At 55.3% G+C, this 26,889-nt stretch overlaps 4 protein-coding genes across 7 annotated transcripts in view; 1 reads left to right on the top strand and 3 right to left on the bottom strand.

Moving 5' to 3' along the window:
- Positions 1-2,658, top strand: part of DNAI1 (dynein axonemal intermediate chain 1) — a 152,675-nt gene extending 150,017 nt beyond the window's left edge. Inside the window, exon 21 of the mRNA XM_074856967.1 lies at positions 2,554-2,658. Within this exon, the coding sequence (XP_074713068.1) occupies positions 2,554-2,658 (105 nt within the window). The remainder of the gene's footprint in view (positions 1-2,553) is intronic.
- Positions 2,659-3,871: 1,213 nt separating this feature from the next.
- Positions 3,872-6,530, bottom strand: ENHO (energy homeostasis associated). The gene is made up of 2 exons (XM_074855102.1): positions 6,247-6,530; positions 3,872-5,628 (listed from the first exon to the last, which is right to left on the bottom strand). Exon 2 carries the CDS (start codon positions 5,325-5,327, stop codon positions 5,142-5,144), a length of 186 nt encoding a protein of 61 aa, XP_074711203.1. The 5' UTR covers positions 5,328-5,628; positions 6,247-6,530; the 3' UTR covers positions 3,872-5,141.
- A 2,644-nt stretch (positions 6,531-9,174) lies between these two features.
- Positions 9,175-13,162, bottom strand: RPP25L (ribonuclease P/MRP subunit p25 like). 3 transcript variants are annotated; one of them, XM_074855101.1, is made up of 3 exons: positions 13,036-13,150; positions 10,680-10,743; positions 9,175-10,498 (listed from the first exon to the last, which is right to left on the bottom strand). In XM_074855101.1, the coding sequence occupies exon 3, from the start codon at positions 10,487-10,489 to the stop codon at positions 9,929-9,931; it is 561 nt and encodes a 186-aa protein (XP_074711202.1). In that variant the 5' UTR covers positions 10,490-10,498; positions 10,680-10,743; positions 13,036-13,150; the 3' UTR covers positions 9,175-9,928. The 3 variants fall into 3 exon arrangements, with proteins under 3 accessions (XP_074711202.1, XP_074711201.1, XP_074711200.1); XM_074855100.1 differs by lacking the exon at positions 10,680-10,743 and having other exon boundaries at positions 13,036-13,162; XM_074855099.1 differs by lacking the exon at positions 13,036-13,150 and having other exon boundaries at positions 10,680-12,760.
- Positions 13,163-13,842: 680 nt separating this feature from the next.
- DCTN3 (dynactin subunit 3) lies at positions 13,843-18,591 on the bottom strand. 2 transcript variants are annotated; one of them, XM_074855097.1, is made up of 7 exons: positions 18,469-18,591; positions 18,239-18,323; positions 17,252-17,338; positions 16,593-16,676; positions 15,553-15,611; positions 14,849-14,908; positions 13,843-14,233 (listed from the first exon to the last, which is right to left on the bottom strand). In XM_074855097.1, the coding sequence occupies exons 1-7, from the start codon at positions 18,565-18,567 to the stop codon at positions 14,144-14,146; spliced, it is 564 nt and encodes a 187-aa protein (XP_074711198.1). In that variant the 5' UTR covers positions 18,568-18,591; the 3' UTR covers positions 13,843-14,143. The 2 variants fall into 2 exon arrangements, with proteins under 2 accessions (XP_074711198.1, XP_074711199.1); XM_074855098.1 differs by having other exon boundaries at positions 15,553-15,608.
- Positions 18,592-26,889: the final 8,298 nt, after the last annotated feature.

Here is a 26,889-nt window from a genome sequence, read left to right as displayed (position 1 = left end):
CGCTGGGTGGCAGAGCCCCATGAGTGCCCTTTCCACACCTGGCAGTGGCATCCATCGGGAGGGAGGGCCCATCAGCAGCCACGTGCAGAGGTGATGTTTCCCTGCATCGCGCATGCTCTGGGAAATTGCAAACAGCTCTGCTCCAAGACAGACTGCTCCTCAGAGGTCTGATGCAGGCGAAGCCCCTGGATATGTAGGATGCTGCCATGTGTATCCAAGCAGATGCTGTGGTGCTGTGGTGGTGCCATCAGCCAGCCTGCAGTGGCCCGGCCAGCTCACATGCACAGGCGCCCTGGGAAAAGCAGATGGAAGAATAAAGGGAAACTTTCCATTCCAGTGCCCCTGAAAGGACATTATAGTTTTCCTTCCTTGTGTTATCCTGCTTGCCTGGTTATGTGGCGTTAAATTAGGGCTCTGGTTCGGTTACGGCTCATTACAAGCTTGTGTGTGGCTTTGTTGCAGCTTGCTCAAAAGCCCCAAAGGATCTGAAAGTTGAGGTTTTAGGGACACCTCAGTGACTAGGAGCTGAGCCTTGCCTGTGGCTGGTGGCTTCAGGTCACCATGGACCTGGTGTTACTACCTGGAGGGCATCAGTGAGGGACCCTCCCTGACCCTACCAGTGGGGAGAGCAAAGGGCTTAGGATGGAGGTAGGTTGATGGGAGATGGCTACAGCATCTGCCTTTCCCAGCTGAGCAAAGCAGTTGCCTCTTTAGCCTGTCCCAAGGACCTGTGTATGGTGTTGTGCGCAACACAGGGCGCCAAAGGGAATGTTCTGAATGCTGTCAGACAGCAAAGCAGCTTTTCTGCAGAAATAGCTAAGTCCTGAAATACCCCAAGCAGCTGTGTTTATCCCAACGCTCTTGCTCAGAGAGATGCTCGGCTGTGACGTGGGCCGTTAGTACAAACACCACTTCCAGTGCCCAGACCAGAGCCACAAAGGGCGTTGCTCAGTTAGTGGCATTAATACAAACCAGCACCATCCTGGCATGCAGTCAATGGACTCGGTAAATAAAAACAACCTTGGCTCATCCCAGCGCTCAGGCAAGGAGTGGGGCTGCCTTCTCTGGAGCAGAGTGGTTTCCAAATGTCCCGGTTCCCCGCCCAGGGCTGCTTTCACCCCAGCCGTGCCCTCCAGCAGCAGAAGAAACCTCTGCTCTGGCAGGGTTATGCTGGGTTGGGATGAGGGAGAAGATCCCCTGGGGACTTCTTTCCCAACTGTTATCGCCTTCAGCAATGCCCAGGTTTGCTAGAGAAATGCAGCAAGATCCCTGCAGCCCTATGACTTTCTTTTTGTTGTGCCCTGGTGTTTCCTTCCAGTGCTGAAGGTGCGTGTTTGTAATTGCTGCACCTGGGGCCATTAGAGGAGCTGATTCAGAGGGTGGAGACTTGATCTCTTCTAAGCAGGGAGAGAAGAAAGCAGGCGACCTCCTTGCTCAGATGCTGCGTGCTACTCCCTTGGCCTTCCGAGAGCATCCCCACACAGAGGCTGTGTTTTGGGGATGCCAGGAGGAGACAGCACAGCAGCTTTCTGCGGGCTGCCTCCAAGCCCATCTGGTGACGTTCCCCCTTGCTGTGTCATGAGGTTGCGGACCCACTGCCACCTCTCCCAAGCCCACCTGCCAGACTGGGTACCAACCCTGCCGCTCTCCTGTGGTTGGCATCTGCTTTCTGGGGTGCCCAGAGCCATGCTGGGCACAGGGGACCTTCCCAGGGCAGGGACGCCTCCCCCCAGATCCAGAGGCAAGGCGAGAGCCAGCAGGCTGGGGAAGGGGAAGGCTGTGAGCGGATGCAGCACTGAGCAACAGGATGCGGCAACTGAGCAGATGCTGTTTTGGAGGAACCCCGCGGGGTAGATGCTCAGCTGCAGGAGGGCTTGGTGGGCTAAATGCAGGCTGGAAAATTCCTCTGCTGCAGCTGTGTCTGCCAAGATATGTACCTGGAGAGCCCAGACCCAGTTATCCCTTTTCCAAAGCCCCCAAGCTCTGATGTGAGCAATGCACTGATGCTGCAGCCCACAGCGGGGGGAATATGCCCTGCCCCAAGGGTAGCACTTGTACCCTTAGCAGGCACCTGGAAGCTCCTGCTGCTCCCAAGCAAGGACTGAACTGGACAGGCTTTATTTCCCTCCCACTACATGATTTCTCCCAAGATGCTGGTGCTTTTCTCCAGCACCCAGGGTGGGAGCCACTGGGAGGGTTGTGGCACGTGCTGCGGGACTGTGGGTAGGGCTTGTGCTCCCTGCCAGTGCTGGGGCATGTGTCAGGGTTGGCACAGCGGTGTGCAGAGAGGTACAGGGTTGTCCCATGGGATGCTCAGGGTATGCCCCAAACCCTTCCTGACCACCTTTCCCCAGCCCATGGGGACTTTTACATATCTCATGGCACCTTGGGCTTGAAATACAGGAACAGGAAGGTGCATCCCCCATGGATCAGCCCCCAGCAAGGGCTGAGAGCTGGGATACAGCAGCCCAGCTGTCCTCCCTGCGCCAGACCCCTCCCCATCTCCGCAGTCCTCTCTGCTCACAGCTCTGCCCGACTTTGCTCTCTTTGCAGGAGAAGAAAGGCCAGGAGGTTAAGAAGGGCCCTGAGGTGGAAATAGCAAAGCTGGACAAGCTGCTTAACCTGGTGAGAGATCCAGAGAGCAAGGCAGGGAAGTGAGCAGGGGAACGATGGCTCTGCTAGGGGCTGCCGGCCCAACAAGCCCAGCTTTGATCGGCGGCTGTTTGGCATGCAAGCCGTGGGCCCCGTGCCACCCACTCTTTGCATAGCAGGAACACTTCGCCTCTGTGCCTGGACAAATAAACAGAGATGCTGGGAGAGGCATGGTGTGCAGTTCTCTCTGGGGTCAGGCAGCACTCGCCGTGCTCGGTCCCCCAGAGCCGCTCAGCCCTCGGCTCTCCCCCGCCCTTGGCTGGGGCTGCACTGGGTGAGAGCCCCATGGAGGGCAGGGGAGGGCTGGTCCCACCAGCCCTCGGGAAACCTCAGGGCTGCAGCTTGATGGCAGCCAGTCCCACCGTGAGTGGTGGCCAGAGAGACTGAGCACTGAGCTGCAGCCCCACAGCCGTTTGTGGGGTCAGGTACACACAGCCCCCTGGATTTTAGGGCGGCAGCCTAAGCCAGAGGGTGGCTGAGGACTTGGCCTGGCCCCCCCGTGGCTGTGGAAGAAAGATGTGCTGTCGCTCCAGCCAGGGTATCACAGCAACTGCTGGCCACCAGCTTCGGGATGCTCACAGCTCCCCTCTCCCCAGGGCGGGCTCAGCAGAGGGGGCTCGGCCACCTCTACCCAGCTGGTGGCTGTGGGAACGGCTGGACGCTGGATTTGCAGAGCCTTCCCACCGCTCCGGCGCTTTGCAGCAGAGGGATTAGCTGCTACACGGCTGTGGTGGCCTTGCCGCATGCTGATGAGCAGGGACGAGCTGTCACCGCTGGAGCCTTGCACACAGCTGCCAGGACTGGGGAACAGAGGTGCTTGTTCCACCGGGCAGGGGTGGTGGCAGGTCTCCTCCGTCCACTCAGCTTTCCTGTGTCCCCCACAAGCATGCCTGTAACTTAAGGCCACAGCCTGGAAACTCTCCAGTGCCTCCAGCACTGGGTTGGGGGGTGCTTCCTGCAGACAGCCACGTGCCCCCAGCCCAGGCAGACATGCTGCAGGCATGGAATACCCAGCCATGTTTCTTACCCAGCATTTAAAAGCCACAGAGGGATGCAGACATGAGCCCTTCCTTGTCGCCATCACCCAGCAAACACCTGGAGTCCTGCAGGGACATCGGCCACCAGCCCTGGGGCAGCCGCTCCTCTGCCCCGTGGGACAGGCAGGACATGTCCCCTCCGCCAGATTTTTCAGGCACTGGGCAGAGCTCAGAGACGCTGCCTGGGTCCTACAATCGGTTTATTAGTCTAGTAAAAACAACACTGTGAAGGGATGCGTTAGCTACACCTGACAGGGGGAGGAACCGCAGGCTCTGCCAGGCCTGTCCAAGTCTGCGCAGGGACCCTGGCCAGTGTCCCTCCCAGCACACCCCACCCCTCTGTCCCCTCACTGCAGCGGCTGTGCCAGTGGGGACCTTGGCTATTGTTGGGCTCTAGGATGGACGGGGCAGAGCCTGTCCAAAACCCACACCACCTGCAAGCAGGGCGAGAGAATGCAGCTGACAGGCTTGGGGACAAGCTAGAGCACCAGCATCCCTCCCCGCAGAGCCACTGTGGTTCCCGGGGAGCGATGGGGCTGGAAATGCTGTTTGTCCGGGCACCCGCATCTCCCCGTGTGTCTCCCAGCTCCCCAGCAAAAAAAATCATCCCAGGCTGCTCTCAGTAGGGATAGGGATGCCAACGGGGGGCACATCTGCTGCCCGCGGACAGGTCAAACCCCACCAGCTAGCCTCGGCTGGGAGCAGGCAGGAGAGCAGGCAGGGACACGCGCCCAGTGAGGAGGAGGGACGTTTGCCGAGTGGTGTCGGTGCTAAAGCTGGAGGGGACTGACAGACAGACCGGGGGATGAACGGACAGACCATGCAGACCCTCTTGTGGCTCATTACATTGGCTGCTGGGGCAGATGGGTGTCAAATGCCCTCCTGAGGCTGCAGGCCCACAGCACCCCAGGGCCACCCCCAAAGACACCCAGACTGGTAACACCCCACTGTGCCAGCGGGGCCAGGGCTGCTGGGGTCCCTCTCAGGCACATCCCACCATGGGGCAGCTGGCCCGTTCAGGGACAGATGCCCATGCTAGCCCCGCTGCCTCCCCTCTCCAAGCCCACGTCCAGCCCTGCTCAGGTCTGCGGCGCAGTGGCCACTGGCCAGGGCCACCAGCGCCAGGGAGGAGCCCACGGGCTGTCCCCAAACACGGGGTGTGCTCGAGGGCAGGGCTCCTGCTGTGTTTGCTGGCCGCTGGGACAGGCAGGATTGTCCCCGTAGCACATCCTGGCCACTGTCTCTCCATCTCCCACAGTCACTGTGGGCATCCGCAGGCACTTCACACACCAAAACCACACCGGCGAAGGGTGCCCCACGTCACAGCCCCTGCGAGTGGCTCAGCATCCCCTTCACTCTCATCATGCCTGGTCCAGCACCCCAGTCCCCGCGCAGGCGTCCGGGCTGGCACGACTCCTTCGGCACAGCCAGGTGCCCGAGTCCCCAGGCAGCTCAAGGCTGCAGCAGGTACTTCTCTTCGTTCCTTGCCTCATCTACATCAGAAGCCGGGCTCTTCTTGGGGCACGAGGGGGTCCTGCAGGCCTTGCAGAGGATGAGGAAGAGGATGAGGATTAGCAACGCAATGATACAGTTAAAAGAAATTGCCACGACAGCTCCGGTGGAGAGAGCGGCCCCCATCGCCCCTGTCCCGCGGGAAAAAGCGGGACCCACAGCTCGGCCCCACACTTGGGATGCCAGCGCAGCGATCGAGCGCGCAGCCTCCACCCGCCGGCATTGGCAGGGGACAAAGGGGACGGCGGCGGTGGGATGGGGCCGGGTGGGCAGCAGGGATGGCGTCAGCCCGTCATAGTTCGGCCGCTCGCAGCCGTGTCCTGGGCTTCACCGTGACACCAGGAAGGACCAATCAGAGCTTTCTCTCGGCTTCCCCTCCTCTGCCAGGGCAGTGGGGACACGGGGACCCCTCTCCTCCGTCCTGCACCTGGAAGGGAGAAAGTCACCGTCACCGCCTGCACGAGGGGACAGGTTGCCCGAGCCCCTCGGGGTGGGCTGCGGGGTGCCAGCGGGCAGCGAGCCCAGCGCCCAAGGGGCTCCGCTGGGGTCTGGAGGCTGGAGCAGCTTCCAGATCAGCGGCTGTTTGGGGGACCTGTCCAGGACCCCACACCCCGGCTGTCCCCCCTGTCCCCTGCGAGGGCCACCAAGCCGGCGGTGTCCCCAGCAGGAGATTCGTCACTTCACCCCGGCCCGAACCCCCACCCTCCCCGGGGCATCCCCGGGTGACTCCGGGCGGTCCTGGCCCGGGTCTTCTCCCTTCCCCACCCTCCACCCGCTTTTCCCACCGCCTGCACCCCGCTGCGAGGTCCCGCACCCCAAAACGGAGCGAGCGGCTGGGCGGGCAGCAGGTGGGCGGCCGGGGCAGCCCCCGCTTGTGTACCCGGGTCGGGCAGAGCCCCGACTTCGGGGGTCCCCGGTGCCCCTAATCCCCCGCCCCCGCCGAGGAGCGGGACGCCCGCGGAGCCCCCGGCCCGCAGCGGGGCACCGAGCAGCAACAGGTCCCGCCGAACCCGCCCTCCCGTCGCGGGGCCCCGGCGTTACCTACCTGCTGCCTCCGCTCCGTCCCGGGAACCGCCGGGACCCCGACGGCGGGCGGGGGGCGCTGCCGGCACCGGGTCCCGGCGCGGGGTGAGTGGGGTCCCGGCGCGGAGCGGGACCCCGAGGGGAGGGGGGTGAGGGGGTGTGGGGGTGGCGGGTGTTGGTGGGTCCCGGCGCGGAGCAGGGCCGCGGGGCCGGTGCGGACCCAGAGCGCGGTCCCGCCGCGGGCCGCCCGGTGGGTGCCGCAGCCCCGCGCGCTGCCCGCTCCCTCCCGCCAGCAGCGGGGCGGGGGGGCGGGGGCAGCGGGGGGCGGTCCCTGGCGGTGCCCCGCCCCCGCCCCGCCCCCGGCCATTGGTGGCCGCCCCTTCCCCGGTCGTGCGCCATTGGACGAGCGCTCGGCTCAGGGCCCGCCCCCCTCGGCCGGCGCCCACGTGAGCGGCACGGAGCGCCGCCGGGCAGCGCGCGCTCTGCCGGCCCGGCCTGGCCCGGGTCCTGCCGGTACAGCCCTGCCTGCGCTGTTCTGCTCACCCTCCCGTGCTGCCCTCCCCACACTGCCCATACACGCCTCTACTGCCCCTGCCTGTACTGCCCTGCCTGCGTGGCCCGCGCTGCCACTGCCTGCCTGCCCAGCCCGGTCCTGCCCAGCCCGGAGGCCACTGCCCGGCTCTCCCCGCCGCTGCCTTCTCCTGCCCTTCACCACCTGCTGCTGCCTGCCCTGCCCGGCTCCCGTGACACACGTGTCCACACACGCCGGGTGGCGCGGCCAGGGCCGGGCCGGGGCCCCTGCCGGTGCCGACGCGGAAGTTCCGGACACAATTTAGACGACCAACGTGATCAAGTTGATGCCACTTTATTAAAGGCTACACAGCAATTTACACTCTATCACAGGCTTCACGCGCCGCTATCTTATTGCTAATAGGCTAAAGCTACCTGTTCACGCGCCCTTCTGCCCTCTATGATTGGTCCCGGTGTGGTGTCCACGCGCTGCTCTCCCCCCAGGTAGACCCCCTGTTTTCGACATTCCAACATCTTTATCTCTTGGGCAGGAATGTAGTTTCTCAGGCTGTCTCAGCCTTGTTTATGTCCTTGAACACAGCTGCAGCTTGCTGTTACAGTGAGGCCCCTTGGTCTGGATCGCTCACAACATGTTCGCTGTTCTCCAGCGATTCCACGTGCCAGCACACGGGTGCCGCAGGCAGGCAGGGGTGGGTACAGGCACCGAAGGAGGTGGGACAGGTCATTTAGGAACACCCAGTGCCCTGGGAGTCTGGGCAGCGGCAGCCTCAGAGGCACAGACGGCTTCTCCCCGTGCTGTGCGGTGGGGAAACTGAGGCACGGGGCAGCCGGTCCCCAGGCGCAGGCACACCGCACCCAGCCCCGATACACTGACCGGAGCCAGAGATGCTCCGGTGTGGGGTGTCACACCAAAGTGGTGATGCTCCTGGAGAAGGACACAGATGTGGCAACCCGCGGAGGGAGCTGGGGGGCACGCAGGGGCCTCTCCCGACGGCTGCGGCAGGTCCTGGAGACCCCCAGGGATCCAGTCCCAGCACCTGCAGCTGCTCTGAAAAGTCACAGCCGGGCCATGCGTCTGCCTGGTGGCGCAGACACACGGTGGTGACGCGGGGAGTGGGGGGGATCTGCTGCGGCCCCACGGTGTGTCACACCAGGGGAAACAGGCGGCTGGATGGAAAATGGACGAGGAGCAGATCCACAAGAGAGCCAGGGACCTCCCCCGGCTGACCTGCCGGTCGCTCCCTCTCCAGCCCCGGGGAAGGAAAGCTGCGGTAGGGCCACCACCATCAGCCGAGGGTAACTTTCAAACAGCGAAACAAAAATAAAAATCATTTCGCAGCTTTGACGAGGTGTTAAACGCGCCGCTGCCACAAGGGAGGCTCACAGAGGCTGTTTGAGGATCCATCTCTCCGCAAAAAGGTTGTTCTGAACGGTAAACAAACACGAACACATCGCTCGCTGCAATGTCAGAAGCAGTCTGATCACTCCAGCACCCTTCCTCGGCATTGATCGCTAATCGGCTAATTAGTCGAGAAAAGCAGTTGCCTCCTCAGATGTAAGGGAGCAGCAGCTGGGGAGAGCACCAAAATAAATCAGCTTAACTCTGCCCCGTCCCCAGGTTTCACCCGCGCTGGCACAGAGGTCTGGGACTTCCCCAACCACCTCGTTGGGGCTGAGGGTGAGGAGACCACCGGGAGAGGGGAGGGGAGGAGGATGGGGCTGCAAACCCGTCACCGTGCCCAATCTTGAACGTCGGGTCGCACAGGTAACGTGCGCTCTCTCTCTCTCTCCTGCTCCCCCAAGTTAGGTAAAATCCCTTCTTTAAATGCTTGTATTGTTTTCCCTGTCGACAAAGCAGAGTGCTGGGTCCAACTGGAGCTCGTCAACACAGGCAGCGACCCGGGAAGAGCGGGCAGGACGGGCAGCGCCCAGGACATGGTGTGAGCAGGGCTTGTTCTGGCAAGTGCTCAGCCCGTCACAGGGAACAGCACTTTCCTCCTGCCCAGCGGTACTTACCAGTGCTGCTCCAGAAGGAAAACTACTGGAAGAACTACAGGAATTACTGCAAGGAAGATGCTCCGTCCTCCGCCTCACTCGGCAGAGTTCGGGCTGAGTCTTTTTGCGACTGCAGTTCTAGTCAGTTTAAAAGAACAAAAAATTAGCAAAAAGCTTCCCAGAAAAAAAACCTCAACCTTGACCTTTCTTGGGTATTAAAAATTGAATGGCAAAGGCAGGGAAAAAACCTTCCCCCCCCGCATCAGGGTCCATTTACAGCCATGAGAGAACAAACGCAGAGCAGCAGGTCCCCTCTTTCTCGAGGAGAGCTGAAAGAGCAGAGTCTCAGCCGGCAGCGCAGCCCCACCAACAGTGCTGACAGGGTGACCTCCAGTGGGATGAGGAAGACATGACAAATCTCACGTTACATGAAGAGGAAACTTTATTTTAAACCCATCTATGTGCATTCTAAAGGAGCAGAAAGGGGAAAGAACAGGGTCCTTCGGAGCTTACCGTTACCACCCCAGGGCACTCATGCAGCTACAGGATTTCAGGCTGGTTGTGACGAGTCAACTCCTGACACTGTGGCAGAGGGGTGTAACCGTCAGCTCCACCGAGGCGAAGGGAGGGCTGAAAGCGCGCTACCTGCACGCAGACGGAGTTGTATCCCCGCAGTCCTACATTCCAACCACCTGACGAGCACTCAGAGGCACAGCAGTGGCCGACGCAGCCCCGGGAGCTCCAGCGATGCAGGATTGGGTCCCATCTCCCCTCTGCACCGCAGGAAGAGCCGCCTCCGCTGGCCACACAGGCAGGTGCCCGGCAGGCACAGCTGCTGCCTGGGCTGCCGCACCACCCCGAGCAGCTGAAACCCCGCTCAGCGAGCAGCCATTCGCTGGGGCTCGCTGACCAGACGCCAGCGGTCCTTGCTCAAGCAGATACGACTCCTGCCTTCCCTGAACCGCACAGTAAGGAGTACAGCCTGGCAGCCTTCGACACGGGAACTTGTCAAAACACAGCTTCAGACAGCTACAATCACATCCATTTTGAAACAGTTAGTCTCCTGCCCTCCCCTAACAACTCTGCAAGCCCCCACATTCAGCAGCAGCTCTCCAGCTACAGCAGCTGGCTCGTTTCTGTAACTCCCCCAAACTACACCCACACACAGCGCTGGCGTCTCAGGACTTGGCGCAGGGCTCCCCAGACGCTCCTCCAGTGGACCGAGGGTGTTTTCCCGTGCTGCTAGCTCCCCTGCCTCCACCCTGCTTCCTCTTCATTTGGCCCTGGGACTCTGCTTTAAGGGTCTTGATCCAGAAAGCATCAAAAGAGCCCGGAGCCTGGTATCCCGGCTCCTGAGGATCAAGGGCGTCTTTGCTGAGTAGGACACATATGGCAGGAATGTTTCTCTTCACTGTCAAGGCATCGAGGCCTGCCTCAGGCACAATGGGTTCCCAGATCTCTTCGATCTGCTTGAAGAGCACTTTGGTGATCTGGTGCAGCTCTTTGAGCCTTCGTTTCATGATTTCCACACAGGTAATGGTCTTGCTGACAGCCTTGCCTGAGCCAGTGAAAAGGATCTGCCTCACCGAGTCCAGCTCCATCTTGCCGATGGCATAGCCCATCAGATTTCTGATTTTGCTCCCATCCTTCACTTTCATTTCAATAATATCAGGGGGCAGGTCAGTGAAAGGAAGAGGACAAGGTTTCTCCACAATTTTGGTCTTCTTATAGTTCTCCATTCTGCAGTGCTGAAAATTAAAACGGATCCATTAACAGAAACTCCCACTGCAACTGCTGTGCAAAGGCACCCTCCCCACAATTAGCTACAACCTTTCCTCTAAATGGCACTCTGAGCTATCGGAGTTGGGGATCCTGAAAAGGCATATCCAAAAGATCACCAAGAATGCCCTCCTCATGCTGAGGACTCACCTGTATTGGAGTCTTCCTCAGCGAGTACCTACAGCATCAACACTGCCACAGGGCAGCCTGGGCCCTGACAGACAAGTGGGGAAAGGAACAGGGTTGGTGTTGCAGGCCTAGGCAGGATGAAGTGAAAAAACCAGGCTGTATCTCAGGGAAAAGCAGAGAACAAATGGGTGAGCTGAGGTTATTGGGAACAGAAGCCAGGGGGATACTGATCACAGCCGCACCCCATGAACCGCACCAGAATGTGCACACGATGAACCCAGGCACAGCTCTCCTGCAGCAGTTCAGTTACGTACAGAAACAGAGTCATGGGACTCTGAGCCTGACAACTGGCCAGCCTAGGTGAAAGGCCATGGACTGGATACTTGATAAAACAGTGCAGGTCACAGGGGATATGGCAAGCCAGGGGTTGCAGGCTGGGGACAAGTGGCCAGCAAGAAGCAAGACAACAGAAAGGCACATGATGAACAAAAGGATTCTCCGAGGGAAAGTGAAAGACAGAAAGGTCCAGTCTCATAGCTCCCCCCTCTGCCAAGGTAGGGTCCCTCTACTGGTATCCTGACTGAGGCCTGCCTAATCTGTGTAGGGCACCTCCCACCCCACCACAGAAAGCCCAAGGTGCCCAAGCATGCAGCACTAAGGCTTTGTTATCTGTAGGCTCCTGAGCTCCGTTTCACCCAGAGCCAGCACAGAATCATTCACGTTGGAAAAGACCCTTGGGATCATCGAGTCCAACCATCAGCCCTACTCTACAAAGTTCTCCCCTACACCATATCCCCCAACATCTCATCCAAACGACCCTTAAACACATCCAGGGACGGTGACTCCACCACCTCCCTGGGCAGCCTATTCCACTGTCTGACCACTCTGTGAATATTTTTTTCCTAATGTCCAGTCTAAACCTCCCCTGTTGCAGTTTAAAGCCATTCCCTCTTGTTCTATCACCAATTACCTGTGAGAAGAGACCAGCACCAACCTCTCTACAATGTCCTTTCAGGTAGCTGTAGAGAGTGATGAGGTCTCCCCTCAACCTTCTCCTCCTCAAACCAAACAGTCCCAGCTCCCTTAATCTCTCCTCATAGGATTTTTTTCTCCAGGCCCTTCACCAGCTTCGTTGCTCTCCTCTGCACTCGCTCCAGCACCTCGAGATCTCTCCTCATATTGAGGTGCCCAAAACTGCACACAATACTCCAGGTGTGGCCTCACCAATGCAGAGTACAGGGGGACTATCACCTGCCTATTTCTGCTGGTCACACTATTTCTAATATTGTATTTCTAATACTAGCCAGGATGCTGTTGGCTTTCTTGGCCACCTGGGCACACTGCTGGCTCATGTTCAGCTGCTTGTCAATCAGAACCCCCAGATCCTTTTCTTCCAGACAGCTCTCCAGCCACACCTCCCCAAGCCTGTAGTGATGCATGGGGTTGTTGTGGCCCAAGTGCAGGACCTGGCACTTCGTCTTGTTGAAGCTCATCCCATTAATGTTGGCCCACCAATCCAATCTACCCAAGTCTCTCTGTATAGCCTCCCTATCCTTATGCAGATCGACCCTGTACCCCATATCCTATGGAGACAGGGCAGGTCAATGCCCCCTCTCTGTACCTACGAAACACGTCCCTCCCTGGAGGCCCTCATCGCCAGCATGGCAGCCATCCAACATCGGTCCCCGGGGGCCCGGCATGCACCCCGCTATGCTAGGGAAGAGCATCGCCAGAACCTGTGATAGGGGCTGGGGACACCGCTGCTTGGGGGGGATGGGCTGCCACAGATGGCTGGTCCCGTTCGAGCTCTCTGCTGCAGGGGTCAGGAAGGCCAAGCCACTACTGGGGTGCTGCGATGGGGGCGGGTGAGGGGGTTTGGCTAAATCCCTGCTATTGGGATTGGTGGCGCAGACGAGGCTGGTGTTATGGGGCCCTGGAAAAGGGGACGCCGCTGCGACAGGGAACGCACGACGGGGGCAGGCCAAGCGCCGGCTACCGCGGAAGGAGGGATGCCAAGTGGCTTCCACAGGGGCCTGAGGGGAAGCCAGAGCGCTGCTGTGGGGGATGAGGCGGGCGGGGGAGTAGCGACAGACCCCATTACGGGGACCTGAGGAGATGCCAGGCCACTGCTGTGAGAGAAGATGCGGGGGGGGGGGTGGGGAGCGTGAGGAACCATTACGGGGACCTGAGGGGAGGCTAGGCCGCTGCTGCGGGGGATAAGGCGGGCGGGAGGGGGGGGAGAGGGAGCGAGAGGCCCCATTACGAGGGCTGTAGGGCGTCCAGGAGCCGCTGTAGGGGCCCGTGATGCACTATTACGTGCCTGGGGGGAGGCCAGACCTCGTTATAGCGGGAGTGGGGACGCGGGGACGACTCTCACCTGCGGCTGCCTCAGCACGCCCCTCGCCACAAAATGGCAGCCGGCGCCACGCGCGCGCAGGCGCCAGGCGGGCGGAAGGAGGGAGACAGGGCGCAGCTCCACGGCCCCGTCCCCCCGATTGCGTCACTGCCCCGGAGCGCAGCGATAGGCGGGACCCCGCGCGCCTGCGACGTGTCAGCGGCGGGCCAGGCCCCGCCTCTTCCGCGCCGCGGGGGGTGACAGGAGCTCCCGGCCCCGCCCGCCAAGGACCGGGCGGGTGACGCTGGCGGGGGGGCAGGGATCGGCGCGGCCGCTCCGCCGGGGCCGGGCCGGGGAGATTTCTGGAGGCCTGCAGCGCGCCGTGGTGTGCTCGGGGGTCAGGGGAGAGGGCAGGGATAGCCAGGCTCCTCCCGCCTTCCCTGCTGCGATCCCGCCCCGCTCCTGGGTCACACGCGGCTGGTCCGTGTCTCCCTGAGCAGGAGGTTCGGGTACCCCTCCAAAAGCATGAGCTCGAACTCAGGAAGAGATTTGTGTCAGGAGAAATTCCAGGTTGTGGCTAGGCCAGGCAAGGGGCAGCTCACGCTCATCTCTGAAGGGGGAAGAGCTGACAGGGAGAGCAGAGGCAGGATGAAGGCGAGAGCTGCTTCCTCCGCTCAGCCAGAAGAGCGTGTGCCGCAGCCCAGGGGAGGGACTGGAAGGGATTTACCTGCCCTTAGCCCAAGGCTGAGTGAAACTCCCAACACGCTGCCACAAGGCCTCTGCTGTTCCCTGTCTGGGGAAACCACACAGGGAAGGAAAGTCTGCAGGGAGGAAGAAAAGACAACCCAGTTGGCATTTCAGGACTTTACTGCAGAAAGGGACTTCAAAATACGCTACAAACCAAAACACATCAGGGAAGTGCAAGATTTGCAACCAGTGGCATACTAAGGAGTAGTGTAACTTCAATTCGGGGCCAACAGCTCAGCCGCGGGGCCAGTGTGCCCCTGGGAGGGCCTGCGATGCCACTTGCAGCATGCTCACGCCAAATGGGATGGTGCTGAGACAGCAGGGTGCAAGTTGTGCTGCAGCCTCTTCAGAGAGGCCCAAGGCCAGCAGGTCCCCGGGGTGCTCCATGCTCCCGGCTCTGCCATCACTCGGCCACAGGTTTCGCTTCCTTGGCTGCTTCCAGATGCACCAGTATTTCATTCCACTGGACAAACTGCTTGGAGAGAAGCAGGGTCTGGACATGACTTTTAAGGAAACAGATGTGGAAACTGCAGGGAAGAAACGAAGCCCAAAGTGCCCCAACAGCACTGTTACAATCCCAGTTTCTTGGCAGAGGAAGAGGCCTGGGGCACCAGGCTGCAGAAAGCCTGTTCAAAGCCTGCACAGACTCAAATCATCCAGGCACTGAGCATTTCAAGGGGTTTTCTACAGAAGAGAGCAGAGCTTCCCTAACCACTGTGGTTTTAAGATGTCTCTCAGCACTGGGATCCCACACAGTCAGGATCAGCCGCTGTTTGGCTCGGGTAGGTCGCAGGGACTGACAGTCACCTCATGGAGATGCCAACGTCCAGGCAGCCAGGGTGAGATCTGCAGCAGCACGCAGGCTGCTGCTCCTTCCTGCTGAGCTGTCACGCGTGGCACCCTGCCCTTGCTGTCTCAGAGACAGGTAGTTATGGCCCTCCGCTCTGCTGCTGAGAGGAGTATGACAGGGACACAGGTGTCACCATGTCAGAAAGGCCACTGGCCGTTAAACCCCGGGGCTGGGGATCCAACAGTTTCTGATGGGGGGAGGCAGCCTAGCAGATGGGCGGGCAGGTCAGCTGTGTCAGGCCCAAGGCTCAAAGGATACCATCTTATTGTAGTCTTCGAGGAGTGTCTTGACACTGTCAGTGAGATCGTGACGCTGTTCCTGAGAAGAGGGGAGCCACAGTGAGTGAGCAATAAGTAAGCTGAAGGATCTCAGTCCTCCCGCTGACAGCACACAGCAGGACTGAGATTAGAGCTAAGACCCTGGCTGTGGCCACTATTGCAGCTGGAAGGGTTTCAGCAGTCAAGAGCAAGGTTACAAACACCTTTACTAACAAAGAACCAAAGCCCCTGGGCTTGCACTGCTGCCTGACTCTCTTCAGCATCCATTTTTTGCTTGCCCCAGAATGGAAACTCAGCAAAACGCTGAAAGGGGGCATTAGGCACTGCCCAGGCTACTCACTGCCAGCTCCAGGAGCAGTCAAACAGGGAAGGGTGAAGTGCAAGGTGACAGTATCAACAGCCTTCCAGAGACTAGGACACTGGAGGAGTGCAATGTTTCACCTCAGTGTCCCAGTGAAAAGGGGAATTCTAGCTGGTTAAACCCACTGCTGCTTATTAAGTGTCATTCAAACCTCTGTTTTGAGCAGAAATCCTGGCTACTTCCCCTGCAATGTACTTACACTTCAAGTGTAAGTCCTATAAATGAGCAGTTCAAGCAATTGCAAATACAGGAGTGTCAGTACAGCCACTGACAAATTATTTTTCCTCCCTGCTAGTCAAGACTGTCAAGAATATTCACGCTACCTGCTGCTGTATGTGGATTTGAGAGAGTCGCTGTAGTTTGGCTGCATGGTCAGGAGCTGCTGAAAGCACAGAAAAGAAATCCATTTTGTTTGTTTTCCAAAATAAAGGTGATTCCTTGTCCACAAGCACATCACAGCAGAACTCCACTCTCTGAATACAAGTGCCACACACCACAAACACACCTTTTATACGATAAGAAAAAAACAACCCTAGCTACCCTGTACATTAAATACCAAGTTTATCTGCTAACTGCTTCTGGATGGCACGAGTTAGGGGAAGCCTGCAGTGAGGGTTAGTCAAGAACTACAATCAGAGTAAACTACCTGGACGAAGGTTATGGCAAGCAATTAAAAAGGCACCTCCGCCTGTGCCAGGAGCAGAGATGTTCTGGACATAAAAAGAGCTCATAGGCAGGAATGTGTCGGGGAAGGCAGCTGGTCTGCTGATAACCTAATTGAAGAGGAGTTTGACTTTGACAAGTTTCCGGTGTACCCTTGAGATAGGGAAGCTTGGCTTAAAGCAAATAACTTTCAAGGAGCTCCAGACTACACAGCAGGATGAAGCAAGCAGGGAGGAAAACTGCTAAAGGTTATCCAATGAGAATGTTAAAAACAACTTTTTGACCAATTATATTGTGACACTCTGGCACCTGAAATATATAAAAATGCATGCTTTTAGTAATAAAAAAAACTAGCCACTTGTTCACCCATGTTAGTGTGTGTGTTGCTTTGTCCGTCTCTACAGCAACAGGAATGACCTGCCAGTCTCCACTCTCTCTGCCAAGCTGCTGTCTCTAACCTTCTTCCTGACCTACTCTGTCACCTCCTTGACCTTGCATGGGACATCAGAGTAGGATGAGGGAACAGCAGACATACCACTAAGTTTGTACCTACTTTACTCACACCGGGTTGTGTGCTTAGCTGTCCTCTCCTCTAGTCTGAGGCTCAGGGAAAAAAAAAAAAAAACTAAGGAAAAAACAGGATAGGCAACAGCTTGGGGGTGGTATTTGCAGCTTAAAAGTTGCAGAAGAACATGCATACCTTGGATACTGGCACTGTCCAAGATGGGCTGGAGGTTCTTCACCTGCTCCAGAAGGGCTGCTCGGGAAGGAATAACCTGCTCCTCTGGTCAGGCAGGGACAAGAAGCAACATGAGTAAATGTAAGACGTCGCTTTGGCTTTTCACAGATACTGGTGAGGCAAGTTTTCCAGCTGATCTAGCTGTACAGAAAGGGGCTTGTTTATGATTTTATTTAGACTTTTCTGTTGCTCATCCCAGATCTTGGTTCACCCCAATTTAAGGCAGGAGAATCTCCACCAAGTTTCATCTGCAGACTATACCAACACAAGACTGAACCAAATTCTTTGGGGCAAAAGAGGACAAGGCTAGAAGGTGTTTCAAATACATTCAGGAGGAAAACTGTTCTAGCTCCACTATTTCTTTTCAACCTTTTATTCAGGGTTAAATTGATCAATACTGAAAATATCAGAACTGATAAAACTGCGCAGCACGGACACATACAAGGGAGCACTAAGGGTGACAGATGTCCCTGTACAAACCATCTCTCTGACAGCTCTAAAGAGGGTGCCTTGCTAGATCTTTAAAACTAAAGAAAAGAAATCCATCCCAATCCAGCTTAGGTAGAAGACAACTTTTACAGTGCATAAAAACTCCCATCTCCTATCAATTTGTGCCATACCTGCCAAGATGAACTGCAGCTTCATGGCATCTGGAACAGCCACCCTATCAATGTACTGAGGGTCAAGGTATTTTATTACATCTTCGACTAGAATGAAAAAAGGTTTGGAGACAAAAAGTAAGAGAGACATTTTTGCATTTACAAGTGCAATTTTCCCCCAGGCTATACATCACGTTGCTTTTTAAACACTGCCCACTCAAAGTTGATTTTTCAGATTCATGAATTTCTATAGCATTTGAAAATATGTGACTTTGGAGCACTGTGACCAATAACTGACAAGTGGCTCAAGCCAAACAACTGCTTTGTTACAGACCGCTGCACACCTGCTATTTATTTGAAAAACAATCAAAGGTGAGTGAAATCTGCTTCTTCCTGCCCTCAGAACAAAACCAGACAATAGTCCTCTATCCTGATCCTTAAGATACAGAGTTTACATTTTTATACCAAATGGCCACCACAGCCTTGGACCACAACGACCCTCCCTACACAGCCTGTTCCTTCTGCGATACCAGGCAGCAAAACTTAGCCAAGAGACAGCTTTGCAGGACAAAGCATCTCTCCAGCATCCGCTCCTGATATCCATCAGTTCGGAGGTGGCTCCCCGGATCCATCCACCAGTGGCTGCATGTGATTCTTACTACTCCCACCACACACAGAGGGGAGAGCTGCTCTAGTGTGCCCGACAAGCCCAAGTGTGCAAGAAGTAATTTCGGGAGCTCATGCTCCAGCAACCTGCAAGGGCTGCATTTCAGGTGGAACAAATCACTGCACCAATACAGGCAAACATCAAGAAAATAACAGGTTGCAGCAGAGAATCGCGAACAGAAAGATCTCACTCAGTTACTATTTCTCTGCCAAATGTGCAAAACAAGAGACCAAAACCGAAGGGGCTCACAGGAGGAAGGGGAAACACGACACGGGGGTTTCGAGCTGCCCCAGCCCCGCCTCCCCGATTCCTCCCGGCCCCCCCTCCTCGAGGCCACTCACTTTTCTTAAACAGGATTTTGATCCTCTCCCTCTTGCCGGCGATATTGTTCAGCGACACCTGCACCTTCACCAGCTCGTCAGCCACCTGCAGAGGCACAGAGGGAGGGGATGGGCTTGTCAGACTCCGCCGGGCCTGGGCCCGGGCCCGGGCCTCGACCTCGGGGGAGGCCAGACCAGGCCGCAGGGCAGCCAGAGCCGACCCCGCGGTAGCTGTACCCCCTCCCCGGCACCTTGCGCGGCCCACAGGCGCTGTCACCGCCGCTAATGCACTGCTCCAGCTCCTCCAACCACCACTCCAGCCTCCGCAGCTCCGCCACCCCCGCCGCCATCTTGCTGCCTGCCAGAAGCAGCAGAGCCCCGCCCCGTTGACGTGAGTCCTTGTTGCTAGGAGACCCCGTTGCCATAGAGACGGAGCTCGCCCGGCCAGGAAGCCGGGAGAGTGGGCAGGAGGGGGTCGGCTGCCCGCTGGGTTGGGGGCGGGAGGTGCGAAGCCCCTCTCAGAGGCAAGGAGGGGAGGCTGCAGCCGGTCGATGGTGATTTGCACTGCAGAGGGAGGCGTGCAGGCCTCCCGCCGCCTGGGCGGTCGATTGCTGCTTCATTCCGGCGTGGTCCTACAGGAAAGAGGCACTTGGATATATGAAAAGAAATTGATATAGCGATCTATGGGCTGTGTGGATGCAGGGCCTTTGAAATTCAGGAGGCTGCCGCGGGCTTTCCCCCAGGCCTCAGCCTGCCCAGGTTCACCTTTCTCCTATCGACCACTGGTGACGCTCACTAAAAAGTGAGGCACTAATGAATGCAGCAGCCAACCCCAGCCCCTTCGCTGCCTGCAACTGGCACTCGCAATTACAGGGATCTCTGAAAGGGATGAGATGGATTCATGGTAGCAGCATCCACCACAGAGAAAAGTCCAGAGACTTTCCAAACTACAGAGGAAGAAGTTCAGGAATCTTCAAAGCACCTTGTGATGTTGTTCCCTGTACCCCAGGGCTCAGCCTGCCTCTGCCCCGCTGTGCCTGTGTAGCCTCAGCAGTGCCAGAGCTGCCTCAGGCTGGAGGGCAGTCTCTGCACCTTGTGGGATGCGAGCAAGGGGCTGGGTGTTGCACCACCATGCCCCAGGCACCAGAGAACACCCAGTCAAGGTCCCAGGCCAGGTTCTTAGGTCAAAACCATCTGCTAATAGCGAGTACTTTGCATGGCTGGCAACGTGGGCTGGATGGCTTTGGGGACTCTCCCAGTGCCCTTTGCCAAGAGCAAAACCCACTGTGCCCTGAAAAAGATTTGTCCTTCTAGATGTATCCCCTACAGAGAGTTATACAGTGCTGCCAAGCTGTAGGGGGGAGCTGTGGGGTGGCCTAGGGCCCCAGCAACCTCTGTGGCCTCCCAGATCTCCCTGGAGGAGCTGTGCAGAGCACTCAGGCAGGAGGAGCAGACTGAGGCTCCGTGTGCTCTGCCTTTTTTCCCAGGGATCGATAGCCGGGCTGTGGAAGAGGGATCTTCAGAGGGGAAGAGCTGCTCTTTGTTCCACAAAGGTGACAAACAGAAATGGCTTCATTAGCAGAAGTGACTGGGGGCTGCAGAAGGGGCTGGGGTCTGCACACACAGTTCTGATCTGTGTTTAGAGGGTACTGGCTCTACCGTGGCCTGTGCCCAGTGTGTTGGGCAATGTCCACAAATACACAAATGCCCATGCTACAGGGTCACTTCCTCAAGGTGAGAAATTCATGCATCCCTGGGACTCAAGCACTGTGGGGCTTTGGAGTTGGAGGACATCCATGTCAGGGAAGGCAGCTGGTCTGCCGATAACCTGATTGAAGAAGAGTTTGACCTTGACAAGATTCCGGTGTACCCCTGAGATAAGGAAGCTATGCTTAAAGCAAATAACTTTCAAGGAGCTGCTGACTACATAGCAGGATGAAGCAAGCAGGGAGGAAACTGCTAAAGGTTATCCAATGAGAATGTTAAAAACAACTTTTTGACCAATTGTATTGTAACACTGTGGCACCTGAAATATATAAAAATGCATGCTTTTAGTAATAAAAATCTAGCCACTTGTTCACCCATGTGAGTGTGTGTGTGTCGCTTTGTCCGTCTCTACAGTGACACATCCACCCTTTAGAGTCCCATCCAGACTGCAAGCCTTGGAACAAGGCTGAAGCCACAGCACTGGCTGCCCACAGCCCAGCCCAGCACACAGCATATCTGCCTCCTGATCCTTGGGGCTGAGAGGAGGCCTTCAACCCCATCCCCATCCCTGGAGCCTCTGGTGACACAGTGATGCCATGGCCACTTGCCTCCAGCTGAGCGCTGAGGCTGGATCCAGTGCTCCTCCTGCTAGGCTTAATCATCCTCGCATCCTCCCTTTTCTCCCTCCCGCTCAATTACAGTCCCTGCGGGACGCGGGAAGCAGGCATTGATCAGGGCTGGTTACTCAGGTGACAGCAGCTGTGTCCCCAAGCCCCCCAGGGAGCGTGGCAACATGCATCACCCCCTGAGCTGCGTTGTGGCAATTGAGGCACGAACTCTCCATGAAGTGCAGAAGACCCTTTATTATGACAATAGTACATACTTATACTATGGTTAAAGCTCTTACTTCATAATTAGCAAATCAGCAATTAGACAGTTATCAACCTTTTCTCCTATCAGCATCAGACCACTCTAACACGCGCTGTGCAGACCAATCACCTTCTCGTTCACGCGTTGTTCACACGGCAGTAACTTCTCACAGTTCAGTACTTTTCCACAGTTCAGTGTTGCAGCTGGCCGTTGTTTTCCTCTGCCACCTTGGCCCAACTCAGCAGTTCCTTATCTTTCTCCCAAGGCCTGTTTCTCATCAAAGCCTAGCTGTTTCTCAGGGGCTGCTCAAGGCTGACGGGCCGATGTCTCCCACATCTCCCCCTTCTTTGTTTTGCAGCTGCACCTGCAAGACTTGTTTCAAAACCTTATCAATTAAGGGTTAGACAAACTTCAAAAAACACAGTATACTTAAATAGTTGCACAGAAGGCTAAAAACAATACAGCAGTTACAGTTACTAGTTGAAAAGAGTAGCCTAATTTCACTACCAATAATTAAAGGATATGACTAAATACTACAAAATAAACTAAGGAAAATACAGAATAGCACACTTACTTAATGGGCTACTAACATTCAGATCCGCAATTGCCGGGGAACCCTGGATGCAGCGAGGATTTAGAGTCCCCTTCCTCGCAAACTGGAAATCATACACGATGTGTCCATCTGTAGGTGAGGCATCCAAAATTGCTGCAAGCAGGTCCAGCCTCATATATCTAAATCAGCAGGCCAAAATAACTGGCACTTGTCTTTGAGCGGAAACATCTGATCTCATCCTCCTGTTGGGTTCCACCCAGAGCCTGGCCACCACTCAAGGGGGGACAAACAAGGGAGTTTCTAATAATCTTAAACACTTGAGTTCTTAATTCTTAATATTGCTAAACAAAGGAAGTTGAATACACACATTCTTATAGCATTTCATCCTTATTAATAACTACATTTTGTCTAAGCTACATCTTTCACTAGTGACTACTAAGCCTATATATTTCATTAAGGAGTTGCAATTACTGTTAGCATTTTCTCTTAAAAAAGTTGGCAACTGTAGTGTGATTAAGACAGAGATAGTGTATTTTGTCCTATTGCAGTAGCAAGCATTACCCCTACATTCTGCTTAAATGATCAGTCGAAGAGACCGCAAACTGTCGGCACAGGGGCACCCACAGCACCCACAGCCAGCTGCTGGGTGTCCACCAAAAGCTGCCTCTCACGCCTCAGGTGTGGTCGCACACACCTTGCTGGTAACCACTGGGGACTGTGACCTGCGGAGACACAAGCATAACGTCTTCCCCAGGTTATTAAAGGATATGGTCCTTCCCAGTTACCACTTTCCAGGTTTTTTGCTAACACTTGAGCCTTGCCCTGGACTTCTTGTTGATCTGGTATCTGCGATGAGAAGTGACACAATATTGGTGGCACCTGTGAGGCAGGGGAAATGTTTAAAAAGTTCATGGCATATAATGCCTTATTCAGCCTTTCGTGAGGTGTAGATAGATATCCTCCATCGCCCCCTTTTTGTTGTTGTAATAGACGCTTTAGCGCGCCACGCGTACGCTCCACAACGGCCTGTCCGGTCGGTGAGTGAGGAATGCCGGTCAGATGCTCGACTCCCCACTGTTTAAAGAAATTAAAAAGAGAAACAGAAACATAAGCAGGTCCATTGTCTGTCTTAATCTGTCGTGGCACGCCCAAGGAAGCAAATGCAGCTAAAAAGTGTCTTCACACATCACGTGCTTTTTCACCTGTATGGCGGGATGCAAACACTGCTCCAGAAGAGGTATCAACAGACACATGTACATATTTTAACGTTCCAAATGCAGCAAAGTGAGTGACATTGGATTGCCATAATTCTGAGGAGGTGAGTCCCCGAGGGTTGACACCACTAGCCGTTGAAGAGAGGGAGTCCTTCTGGCATTCAGGGCAAGTGGTAATGATGTCTGTACCCTGACACCTTGATAAAGAAAACTGTTTTTGTATTGCCCTGGCGTTTTGGTGGAAAAATGCATGTGAAAGCCGTGCTTGCTCAAAGACATTTGATTTAGCCACTGTAACATGTGCATAGTAACTGGAACAATGATACACACAGGTTCCTGACCAGCAAGTAATAGTAGACGCTGCCTACCTTTCATGATCAGTTTGGCAAACATTTCTGGACAAGTAGTGACCATCTTGTGCATTTGGTGTGACAAAAAAAATCCATTCAACAATAACAAGAGGGTCACTAAATGTTTCATTCCATTGAAACAGCAGAGCATAGGGCTGCCCTGGAGGATTAAATAATATCAGTTGATATGGATGGCCGGGCACACATCGCGATGCTTGTCTTTCTGAGATGGCATTAGCTACACGGTGGAGATCTTGTTTCGCTTTCTCTGTAAGTACTCTGGGTGATGTCAGTGAAGGATCTCCTCGCAAAATACCAAACAAGCTATGCAGGTCATCATTAGTTAGGCCCAACAATGGCCGTATCCAATTTATGGCTCCCAACAGTTTCTGTAAATCATTTAAAGTCTTAACATCAGTTTTAAGTTCAACCTGTTGCGGGACAATGGTCTGTTCACAAATTCTCCACCCCAGGTACTGCCACAGTGATGATCTCTGTACCTTTTCAGGTGCTATTTGCAACCCCGTTTGAGATACTGAGTCTTTGGTTAAAGCAAGAGCCTTTTCCATGATCTCCTGTGTCTCTGCTGCTCTAAGGATGTCATCCATATAATGATATATAACAGCCTGGGGGACCTGCGTTCTAACAGGGCTCAAAGCCTTTGCAACAAACCACTGACACATCGTGGGACTGTTTTTCATGCCTTGTGGCAAAACAACCCCGTGGTACCACCTTGCAGGTTCACTAACATTAATACTGGGAACAGAGAAGGCAAATTTAGGTGCATCATCCGGATGCAAGGGAATGGTACAACAATCCTTTAGATCAATTATTACAAGATGCCAGTTTCAGGGAATCATTGTTGGGGAAGGCATTCCTGGCCATAACGTACCCATACCCTCCATGGCATCATTAATGCGTCGGAGATCATGTAAAAGTCACCATTTACCACTTTTCTTTAAAATAACAAACACCAGGGAGTTCCAAGGACTGGTGGTAGGTACGATATGTCCTGCACTTAATTGCGCAACTTTTCCATTGGCAAGGACCACTGACCCACCCACACAGGTGATTCTGTTTTCCAGGTTAGTTTCAGGGTGGGTTTAGGGGTGGGTTGTGCTGCAGTGGCCCTTAAGACAAATTTGATCCAATCTGAGTTCCCCATCGAGCCATACAGTCACGACCCCATGATGTAATAGGGGTTTCTAATATAAATGGATGAATATTTGCTACCCGGTTTTCTGGGCCCCTTACATGAATGAGATCTTTGCTTTGAAACGTTACAGCATGACCACCAACCCCAAAAAGCGCTTGAGTTACCCGAGCTAACGGCCGATGCTGTGGCCATCTGCTCGCAGATATTACAGTCGCATCCGCACCAGTATCTAAAATGCCTGTCAGCTCAACAGATTCTTCTGCTTTGGTGAGGGCACATTTTACCCCAGGTCGACCTTGTGTCACTGTCTGAGCCCAAAATATTTGAGGAGTACCTGCTGATCCAAATCCTGAGTCACCCTGGCTTCTCAGCATGCTATTAGGGGGAGCTGCAATAAAATAAACAAGCTGAGTGATTTTTGACCCTTTTTTTACTGAACACGGGGGTACAGGGGTCCAGGCCATAGTTCTGATTTCCCCTTCATAACTGGCATCTATGACCCCTGGTAAAACGAACAACCCCTCTAAGGTTGTAGATGATCTTCTGACAATATCCCCCTCAGGCAGATGGTACAAGGGTGCACTCTCCCCACAGAGTACACACCTAAATTCAAGACAACAATTAACACAGAATTACTGCCTCCTGCTAGAGGAGATATCTCACCTATGACACTTAAAACACTGAACCCAAACAAACAGGCAGCACCAGTGACCCAGCGGGCGGGCACTAGGACACGCTGTACTAAGGATGTTCACTGGTCTTGCACTACCCCCCCACTGGTACAGAGTCTGCCCTGCGCTTCGTTCCTCTCCGGCCGCTTCCCTCGCGGGATAACGGAACTGCGGGTCAGAGAACTCCGCACTCCGCAGCTGCAGCTGGGCTGCGCCTCACACCCGCAGAACAGTCACACACCCACACAAAGGGGCCCTTACACTTATTACTCACACAACATCAAATGACAAATACTACAGACATCAAAACACCATTAAGAATATATAAAGCCATTGCTAGTTGGCTATGTGGTGTTGACAGACAAGGGACGCTGCATCCCAGTGTCAGCACCTTCTGTAAAAACTACTGCTTTTGGTGTTCGGGGGAGACAGGGTGGGCGGGTGCGGGCCAAGGGCACGGTGCCGGGCTCGGCCACAGGCGGTTGCTCCGCAGCGGGGGGGGCTTGGGGAGACCCGGCGCCACCGCCGCCAACTCCATGCTGGCAGGTGGGGGGGCGTGAATGCTGAGTACAGAGATCCACACACTCGGTTTTCCAGATAGAATACCGTGCTGGCATTAGTACTGGTTTTATAAGTGCCAGCCTATCCCATGGGACCAATTGATACCCATGAGCAATTGCCTCCAGTATACCTGTTGTAAATGAGTTTTGAAGCCCGTCCTCATTAATGGTCTTCTGTAGTTCTTTAATAACAGAAAAATGCAGTCCTTCCCAACGTGGCTGACGTCCCAGCTCATAGATTACAGGAGCAACAACCTTTCTCGCCATGTCCGTATCCCCTTGCGCCAAGGCTTCTTGCCTCACTTTTACCCACGGATCATCCCCAGCTAAGGGAGGACACAGGACAGGTTCTCTTTTAGGATTTACAGGGTCAGGGTCTAAAAGATTATCACAGTTAAAAGACCTAGCATATAAAGCTTGCCGCAGGGGTTCAGAACATGTGTCCTCGCCCTCTGTGTCCTCATCCTCAGTCTTAACAGACTGGCTGCTTTCCTTATCTTGTCTTTTTATTATCTCAAAAAGAGTTCTCCATGTCGGTAAGAGTTCTGCCGCAACCTCATTCCCTCGCGTTGCACAGTCCCATAATCTTACTCCTGCTTTATCCCATATCGGAACAGTGAATATAGTAACCGCAGCTGCTACCCACTTTAAAATTCTCTTCAAGGCATGCGAGTTAATATGCATCTTATATTTAGCTAACAGTCTTTCCATCAGTGCAAGCACTATCTTTTCTTCCGAGGGTATTGACCTACCCATCGCTTCCCCACAGCTCACCTTGCTCACCCCGCAACAGTGATTAATGCCAGCTCCTGCTTCCTCACAGCAGCTCTTAAGTTCTGAGGAGTTTGCCACCAGAGTGATCCAAGCTGGTCACGGTAATCGCCCACTCACACGGGGTGCCATTTGTGGCAATTGAGGCACGGACTCTCCATGAGGTGTAGAAGACCCTTTATTATGACAATAGTACATACTTATACTATGGTTAAAGCTCTTACTTCGTAATTAGCAAATCAGCAATTAGACAGTTATCAACCTTTTCTCCTATCAGCATCAGACCACTCTAACACACGCTGTGCAGACCAATCACCTTCTCGTACACGCGCTGTTCACGCGGCGGTAACTTCTCACAGTTCAGTACTTTTCCACAGTTCAGTGTTGCAGCTGGCCGTTGTTTTTCCCTGACACCTTGGCCCAACTCGGCAGTTTCTTATCCTTCTCCCAGGGCCCATTTTTCAGCAAAGCCTACTGTTTCTCAGGGGCTGCTCAAGGCTGACAGGCCGATGTCTCCCACACTGCGTAACGAGTGGGGACGCAGGCCCATGTGTGCCCTCCCGGATCCCCGGGGCCCTGGCGCTTGATGAGCTGTGGCCAGCGCTGCCTGGCAGTGACAGGGGACATGAGACCTCAATTAAGGCTGCATCGATCCCACTCCAGCTCCGCTTGGTGGGCTGTGCTGAGCTGTGCTGTGGCTGCAGGAGTTCTGTGCCAGGGCTTCGCTGTCTCACACCCTGGCATCTCTACCCCAGAGAAAACACCCTGGGACCATCTTGCAGCCTGGGGCACACACGGACACACTCACACACGCACAGAG

This window comes from Strix uralensis, chromosome Z, assembly GCF_047716275.1.
Source record: "Strix uralensis isolate ZFMK-TIS-50842 chromosome Z, bStrUra1, whole genome shotgun sequence".
In the NCBI taxonomy this organism is placed as follows: domain Eukaryota; kingdom Metazoa; phylum Chordata; class Aves; order Strigiformes; family Strigidae; genus Strix; species Strix uralensis.
The sequence above is the reverse complement of the archived record's forward strand: the minus strand, read 5'-3'. Positions and strand labels throughout refer to the sequence as shown.